Consider the following 8,911-nt stretch of genomic DNA (forward strand, 5'->3'; position numbering starts at 1 on the left):
GGTGATGAACATTTACATTTTTTTCTCCAGCGGCTGTTATTTCCTTTGCTGTGCTTTGCCATGCTGTCTTTAATTCCATCTTATACATTTGCCTCGCCAGGTAAAGGACAGGTCATCACAACTGAAAAGACATAGCAGTTTAAGGGAACACAAAATGTCAAAATTAGAAATTTAAAACAAGAGGCAAGAAAGGTGGAAAAAAGTGTGACTAATTGATTATGGAGTGAACTTATATATTTCTTTTTCCTGTTTTTTGTCTTCCAGGGCTTGTTCGTGATGGTGCTTTGTTTGTACAAGAAGCTGTGCCATGACAGAGGGCAACGTGGGTAAAAGAGACATGCAACACCCAGCCCTGCAACACTGCCATCTCTTCCTGGGTGGGGCTCTGCTACTCCTGCTGGCCAGCCTGGCTCAGAGCTGCCCTGCACGATGTGAGTGCTCAGCGCAAAGCAAGTCAGTTAGTTGCCACCGCAAGCGCCTGCCAGCCATCCCTGAAGGAATCCCCATTGAGACACGGGTCCTGGATCTTAGTAAGAACAAGCTGCGCATCATCACGCCAGACAACTTCTCTTCATTCCTTCAGCTGGAGGATCTGGACCTCAGTGACAATCTCATCAGCGTGGTTGAGCCTGGTTCATTTCGTTCTCAGCTCGCTCTCCGCTCACTCAACTTTCGTAGTAACTTGCTTCAGCTGGTTCCTGCTGGTGTGCTGTCAGGCCTGACCAATCTCTCTCACCTTGACCTTAGCCACAATCGACTGGTGGTTCTCTTGGATCATGCCTTTCAGGACCTGCGCAGGTTAACGTCCCTAGAGGTTGGTGACAATGAGTTGGTTTTTGTTTCCCAGCGGGCCTTTACGGGATTACTTGGACTCCAAAGTCTTACCCTTGAACGTTCCAACCTCACGGTAGTCCCCACTGATGCTCTGGGACATCTCCACAGCCTGGTTGAACTACATTTGCGCTATCTTAGCATTGGCTTTCTAAAGCCTTTCTCTTTTAAGAGGTTATCGCGACTCCGCCAACTAGAGATCGATAACTGGCCCTGGTTGGACACACTGCCACCCCTCTCTCTGCATGGTCTCAACCTTACAACACTGTTTATTACTAACACTAACCTGTCTGCCTTCCCTGGCGCAGCACTACACAACCTGCACTACCTCACACATCTCAACTTGTCCTTCTGCCGCATCCAGCACATCCATCAGGGAGAACTGGGGCAACTCCCACACCTAGTAGAGCTTCGGCTCCAAGGGGCTAATCTGATTTCTATTGAGCCTTTTGCATTTGTGGGTCTCAAATCTTTGCAGCTACTGGATGTGTCACAGAACCAACTGGACTCTCTGGAGAGAGGAGTGTTTGCTTCACCAGACAGTCTCCAGAGGCTTTGTCTGGGTGGAAACCCATTAGTGTGTGACTGCAGATTACTTTGGCTGCTTAATAGCCACAAGCCTCCCTCTCTGCAGATTCTGGATGTCCAGCCTGAGTGCAGTGCTCCCCAGCATCTCCTAGGGAAGACTCTACGTGACCTGAAGGAACCTCTGGTCTCCCGTTACATGACCTGCACCAAACCACGGATTGGACCCAACACGACCCAGCTGCTAATGGCTGATGAGGGTCAACCTGCCCGCCTAAGCTGCATGGCAGAAGGAGCGCCTCGACCCTCTGTGGTCTGGATTACACCTCACAGACGTTACATTACAACCAAGAGCAGTGGTAGGGTTGAAGTCCAATCAGATGGCACACTAGAGATCAAGACAGCAGAGCTGCATGACAGTGGGGTGTACTTGTGTATTGCCAGTAACCCTGCAGGCAACGCAAGTCTGTCAGCCTCTTTAGCTGTGAAGAGCCTGGGCATTGGGGACAGATTTCACTATAGCAACAGGAGCTCAAACTATCTTACAGACTCTAACAGCACATGGGGGAATGGGACAGTACTGTACAACATGACAGTCCCAATAGACATTAAGACTATTATTATTTCTACAGCTATGGGCTGCCTTTCTTTCCTGGGTGTGGTTGTCTTTTGTTTCCTCCTTCTGTTTGCCTGGAGTCGAGGGAAAGGGCGCCATAAGAGCAACTTTGATATTGAGTATGTCCCTCGCAAATCCAACGGGGCATCGGCGGAAGTGTCAGAATCAAGTGGACCAAGACGGGTCAATATGAAAATGATCTGAAAACTGAAACATATAAAGTCAAAAACAAAATGTCCACATATCAAATGATTTTTTTTTTCTATGACACAGTGGATTTGTGACAAACGAAAGTGATGTACCAATATAGTGGGTGTCAATATGACAGTGATCTAGTGATAAAGTGGGCATGTGAATATAAAAGTGATATATGAAACCGTGGACGTGTTTATATGAAATAATGTTCTCATTCAGTACATTAAATATAATACTATAACCAACATATCAATATGAGAGTGATATAGTGCTACACTAGGCATGTGTTCCAGTGGTGATGAGTAATGACGTTGTCGACTCACCATAACATCAAGGTGAAAAAGAGAGCTGTTGGGAATGATGGGGACATCTTTGTGTGGCAGTAGAGATATCATCACTGCAATTTGTCAGGACAAAATTGTGTAATACCCACATTAGCTGCAGTATGAATGGTGTGTGTTGTGTTCATGTGTGCACAAGTGTGCGTGTGGGTGAGTGTGCGCATGTTGCATTTGTGTGTTTCTTTGTGCATGTGCACGCATTGCCTTTCTTGTTGAACAGAACATTTAAAATGAATGAAAGGGTCCAAAGCATTCTTCAGACCTCTGTTCCATCGTTGTCACGGCAGTATTGTCACTGTTGCAAAAGCAGAGGAATATCTATGTTCGTATGCAAATTCACAATTATTATATTCAAGAAAAATGCTGCATACATTTTGAAATAGGTCATTATCCCCCTTGGAATAACTCCAGCATCAGATGGGGATTTTTTTTTTTTAACTTAATGAACTTTTGAAATATCCATAGTTACAATGTGAGTTAAAAGCTTTGTCTTTACCAAAGAGCTCACTTTCCAGCAACACTTCATGTGTTTCCTGAAAAAAGCAGTTGTCAGTTTTATTACTCTGCAGATGCTGTTAGCTATAGAAATGGCATGTTGAAACCATTTTATAGCACAATAAATCGTGGGCAGACTTTCCTTCAAGACAAATCCCTTGATATGATGAAAGAGTCCGTGGCCAGAAACAATGGCAGATATTCTGGCCAATGCCTTTAGGAAAAGACAAAGTTGAGCTTCACAGATTTGCAAGTTGTATTTCCCCCCTCTCTCATTTTTCTTTAATTGCACCACTTCAGATCTAGAGTGTCTGTATCCTCCCCTTGGCCACTGGGTATTTAATAGATGGCAATTCGAAAGTTGTAGTTGACTCATGTATCGTTTAGTTTTTTTGTTGAAAATGTTTTAAATGTTTAGAAAAAATGTATATCAATTAAGGGCAATTCTTTGTAATGCAGGGATGTGGGTTGTAACTTGTGTGATCATGTTGTGATAAAACGTTAAAGGTTGTAAATTGTTTTCTAATGACAAATTTATGGGTATATTTTCAAAGGAAATAAATCTTAATCATACCCCTAAATTGAAGCAAGGACTTTAAATTTTGGCAACTGAATTTCCATTGATTTTATCGTGCTGCCTTTCTTTTTTTGTTTGAATTTTAATTTAACTTCTTTGTTGCCCATGATGACAGTCTAACAGAGAAAACCCAAAGTCAGTTGGAAGTGGATTGATCAAATCAAATACTTGACTTGCCATGGTTTGTTGTGAAAGTATGTACAGACTCATATAGTCAAGGATACTCCAATGACTACTAAGTTCAAATTTAAAAAATGTTCAGATTTATATTTAAGTGTCCCAATAACTATTGGACAGATTACCATGAAATATCTCTTTCACAACATTTCAACTACTCTTATGAACCTCATTACATCAAGTTCCAAATTATTATGCAAATTGGATTTTAGTGTTGTAAACATTCAATTTTTTTGGTTTTCGATGAAACTCATGGATGGTATTGTGTCTCAGGGCTCTTTGGATCACTGAAATCAATATCAGACACCTGTGATAGTAAGTTTGCCAGGTAAGCCCAATTAAAGGAAAACTACTTCAGAAGGATGTTCCACATTATTAAGCAGGCCACAGGTTTCAGCGATATGGGAAAGAGAAAGGATCTCTGCTGCTGAAAAGCCTCAAATACTGCAATGTCTTGGATAAGGTATGAAAACACTAGATATATCATGAAAACTTAAGCGTGATTATCGTACTGTGAAGAAATTTGTGGCTGATTCAGAGCACAGACGGGCTTGTGCAGATAAAGGCATAATGAGGAAGGTTTCTGCTAGGTGCCTCTGGAGTCCCACCAACCTCAAGGTGTAGGATCCTCCAGAGGCTTGCAGTCGTGTATTAACCTACTATTCAGCCACCCCTAACCAATGCTCACAAGCAGAAATGGTTGCAGTGGGCCCAGACGTACATGAAGACTCATTTTCAAACAGTCTTGTTCACTGATGAGTGCCATGCAACCCTGGATGGTTCAGATGGAGGAGTAGTGGATGGTTGGTGGATGGTCACCATGTCCCAACTAGACTTTGATGTCAGCAAGGAGGGGGCAGAGCCATGTTTTGGGGAGAGAGCTGGTAGGCCCCTTTAGGGTCCCTGGAGGTGTGAAAATTACCTCGGCAAAGTACATAGAGTTTCTGACTGACCACTTTCTTTCATGGTGCAGAAAGAGGAACTGTGTCTTCCATAGCAAAATTATCTTCTTGCTTGACAATGCACCATCTCATGCTGCAAAGAATCCCTCTGTGTCATTGGCTGCTATGGGCATAAAAGGAGAGAAACTCATGGTGTGGCCTCCATCCTCCCCTGGCCTCAACCCTATTAAGAATCTTTGAAGTATCCTCAAGCTAAAGATCTATGAGGGTGGGAGGCAGTTCACATCAAAACAGCAGCTCTGGGAGGATATTCTGACATCTTGCAAAGAAATTCAAGCAGAAACTCTCTAAAAACTCACAATTTCAATGGATGCAAGAATAGTGAAAGTGATATCAAAGAAGGGCTCCTATGTTAACATGGAATTTGGCCTGTTAAGATGTTTTTGATTGAAATAGCTTTGATTTCAGTAAATATGACCTCCTAATGCTGCAAATTCAACAAATGACCATTTTCAGTCCTTTATAACCTATAAAATTTTTTGAAACTCTGTTGTGCATAATAATGTTGAATATTTTTATTTATTATTCATTTATTTATTTGTAAAGGGACCACATACAATAAAAAACATAAATGTTTCCATTTGCTGCATTGTACCAGAGTTAGCTTAAAGCTAATTTACATCTGCAGTCCCTTGGCAGGTCACAATTAAAACATCAGTTATAAAACATCACAAAGAAACCAAAATAAAACATTAGCTCAAAGCTGCAGAGCTGTAGATCAACCACACAGGCACATACACTCACATACACACAAACACATTCACACAGTCATATTTAAAATGATGCTATAAAATCAGTGGTTACAGGGCTGGTTAAGTTTGTTATTGAAGCTTTCATTAGAATCAGAGTTCTTAATGCTGTCAGGGAGAGCGTTCTACTGAGTCATGGCTGTTACAGAGATTGCTGACGGAAAGGCACAGAACAATCTCTAATTGAAGATATTCTGGTGGATTTTATGGACTGCTCAGGCGAAAATTAACAAATTGACATAGTGCAGGAGGAGCCAAGCCATTTAAAATCTTAAACATAAGACACAACACATTTTCAAAGCTAAGCAGATGATGCTTTGCTAGAATCCTGCAGTGGTGATTTTGCATAGATATTTTATCTAGAGTTTTTAAGGTTTGTTTATACTGAGATTCCAGTGGTTTAATGGCTGTTCCTCCAGCTTTTCCCCAAAATGTAATACAATATGACAAATGAGAAAGGATCATAGCGTGCAGAAAAGTCTTTGTGGCATCCGTTGAAAGACAACCTCTAATATGTCTTAAATGTTTCAGATTGTACCTGAGGTAGGATCAGTTGAGAACCACTGGTCTAGACAAATAGCTTTCTTACCAGGAATTGATTTTGTGATTGGTACAGACACTGTTGAACCTCCCAAGTCTTTGGAAGTCAAGTTTGTGGCCTAACCACTAGATATCAATACATCATTTATAACTTTAATTCCTTTCAAACCTTTCTTTATGTCTTTTTACCTGCAAAAGAAATGAACCCTAGCTGCACTCTCTGTTCAGCTCTAGTTAGCAGTTGTCACCATGATTTAGAGCAATAATGAAAATTGTTTATCATGCAAACGCTAAGCATTAGCTTGTGATCATACATGTTAGACTCCACGATACAAAGATACAGTTTAACTGTGGAAGACTGGAAGTCTTTTCCAATGTAGAATACTTCTCATCTTTATGTTCTCTGAAGTTGACTGACGGTGTATACAGTGTGTTAGTTCATCTTCTCAAAGAAACACAGTCATGACAGTGACAGATTCTACAATATGTATTCATATTCAAGCTGCTTCAGGCTGCACACCCTGATATTTTATTGTGCATCATACCTCAAACTCCAAAACTGTGACTCCATTCAGCTTTTTGCTGTTCACATGTATTAGAAAACATTCAAACTGTGCAGAAAGAGGTGAAGGAAAACATCTGAATTGGGGAACTTGTGGAACAGCATGTTACAAAACATACAACTTTACATGAACTGACCCACCTATGGTAATATCAGTAAAATCTCATCAAGGTCAAATGCATCTCTGTTAAAAGGCTCTCTAGCTGCCCTTGTTATTGCTTCATCTGACAATCAGATACAAGAAGAGCTAATTTGGCATCCTGCTCTATCAGAAAGTGTCTCTCTGGCAGCACTTGATGCTATCATGCTTGTGGGAAGATGAATTTCTCTTCTTTTGAGTGTGAAAAGAGGAAGCAGTTGAGTTGCTGTGGTGGCATTATGGAGACGAGCTCAAAGCCACTCCAAAGGTTTTGTTTCAGGTTGTCTTTTGACATAAAAATAGTGTAAATATTAGAGTGAAATTTCTGAATCTATGACTGTCTTGTTCCCTCACATGATACCACGCATAGGTTAATGATTTATGAAGCAGATACTAAATTATTCTGTTATCAGACTGTGATTTACATAGAATGTAAAGGAGTCATTTGCTCAGTCAGTGATTTGGCAAAGAAACAGTGTTACTTATGTAATTAAACACACGTGTCACTGTTTTAAGTGAATTAGAAGACTTGAGGGTATTAAGTGACACCAGGGTAGAGTGTTCACTCTCAGGGCCATGCACCTATAAATGAATAATTTCATACATCATAAAGGCTTCTCATAAAGAACCTGTCACTGCCTCAGCCTCATCAAAAAGCATGAATCAAAGTGGAAGAGACTTTGTGCCTGGGTTTTGCATCAGTGAGAATAATGCTCAGCAGTGAAGAAGTTGGCCAGTGACTGAAACAACAAGAATTTGTCTCTTAATGTAATTATTAGGGCTGTGATTACCTTAATGCGTTAAAAAATATAATACACAATTTAATCACAACTAAGTTTGACCACAACTTGCTCCCGTAGTCCTCCAGCACGGATGTTTATGTGCCTGGGGGTGAAGAGGTGAGAGGGTCAGACACAGCCAGCAGTGATGAGTGAGGAGACAGACCCAGGTCTGCTTAATGGACATTTTCTCTTTAAAAAGCTGGAGAATGTTAGTTAAGATAAAACCAAAATTGTGGGTATATGCTGCAGTGATGAACTGTCTTTACACCGAAGCACAATGAGTCTAAAGTTCCACCTTCAGGCAAAGCACATCTTTGCTGATGTTAGCAACAACGCTAACAACAACACGGGATCAAGCCATGGTCATACCACTCTGTTCAGCTGCTTCAGGACAGTTTTCTTCTTCAGCTGCTCAGATAAATGCTGAAAAGTGCTCTGAAACTTTGAGACAGTCCTGTTTGTTAATTTTAATCCAGTGTGGAAATCTGCTGTGGAATTGACAAAATTGAAGTTAATTTGCGAGCTTTACGAACTTTATGATGCATTCAGGTAACCTCAGTGAATTAGACAACTGTATTGTATATGTTATGATGTGTTCAAATGTCATATAAAAATGCGAAAAATGTAGTTTTTGATGAGGAACTTCAATAAATACAGTGTGAATATGTGTTTATATTTGAGAGATATACAATAGATGTGACAGACTGAACTACTCAGCTAAGACCACTTGTAGTTTAAATATTTGCTCTTATTTTGTCTTTCCACCAAACTATAGAAAGTATCGATAGTGGTATCGATAAGGACTCAGATCAGCACTTGCATGTGCTGTACATAGAATTAAAAGAATAGAAATAAAACACTTGACAATAACAAACTTATACTAGAAAAGCACTCGGAGAGCGCAGACCTCCGCCATTAGCCCTGTCTCCCAATGGTGAAGAATCCTTTAAAAAATTCCTGGATCCAGACAGTGATCTGGATCACTCCCAAAATCTAATCAGTTCTTCCTTATGCCATTTCTGACATTCATCATAATCCGTCCATAACTTTTTGAGTTACGTTGCAAACAAAATAACAAACAAACGAACAAACAAAGAAACCCACCCGATCACATAACCTCCTTGGTGGAGGTAAAAATCTAAAAACATAAAAATATACTTAAATTATTAAAAATAGTCACAGCGTAGTGATGTGATTAACTTGAATATTTTTTTTTGATCGAGTAACAGCACTAGTAACAATACAACTTCCAGAGTTCTCCCAGAGCTAACTTTATTTCTTCCTTCAAAAATGTAACTCTTTCAGTATTTAGTAGTATTAGTAGAGGGAGCATGATCAGTACAAAAATGGAACAAGACTTTATTTTGGAAGTTATTTAGGGTTTTCAGGTTCTGCAGTGAAAGAAATGCCATTTTTGTTC

At 40.3% G+C, this 8,911-nt stretch overlaps 1 protein-coding gene across 1 annotated transcript; it reads left to right on the plus strand.

Annotated features, from left to right (window-relative positions):
* Window positions 1-307: 307 nt before the first annotated feature.
* lingo2b (leucine rich repeat and Ig domain containing 2b) lies at window positions 308-3,458 on the plus strand. The gene has a single exon (XM_041813168.1). It carries the CDS (start codon window positions 308-310, stop codon window positions 2,174-2,176), a length of 1,869 nt encoding a protein of 622 aa, XP_041669102.1. The 3' UTR covers window positions 2,177-3,458.
* Window positions 3,459-8,911: the final 5,453 nt, after the last annotated feature.

This window comes from Cheilinus undulatus, linkage group 18, assembly GCF_018320785.1.
Source record: "Cheilinus undulatus linkage group 18, ASM1832078v1, whole genome shotgun sequence".
In the NCBI taxonomy this organism is placed as follows: domain Eukaryota; kingdom Metazoa; phylum Chordata; class Actinopteri; order Labriformes; family Labridae; genus Cheilinus; species Cheilinus undulatus.

What these genes read in the sequence shown, in the direction of transcription:
- lingo2b (XM_041813168.1), top strand. Translation starts at nt 308, where the DNA reads ATGACAGAGGGCAACGTGGGTAAAAGAGACATGCAACACCCAGCCCTG.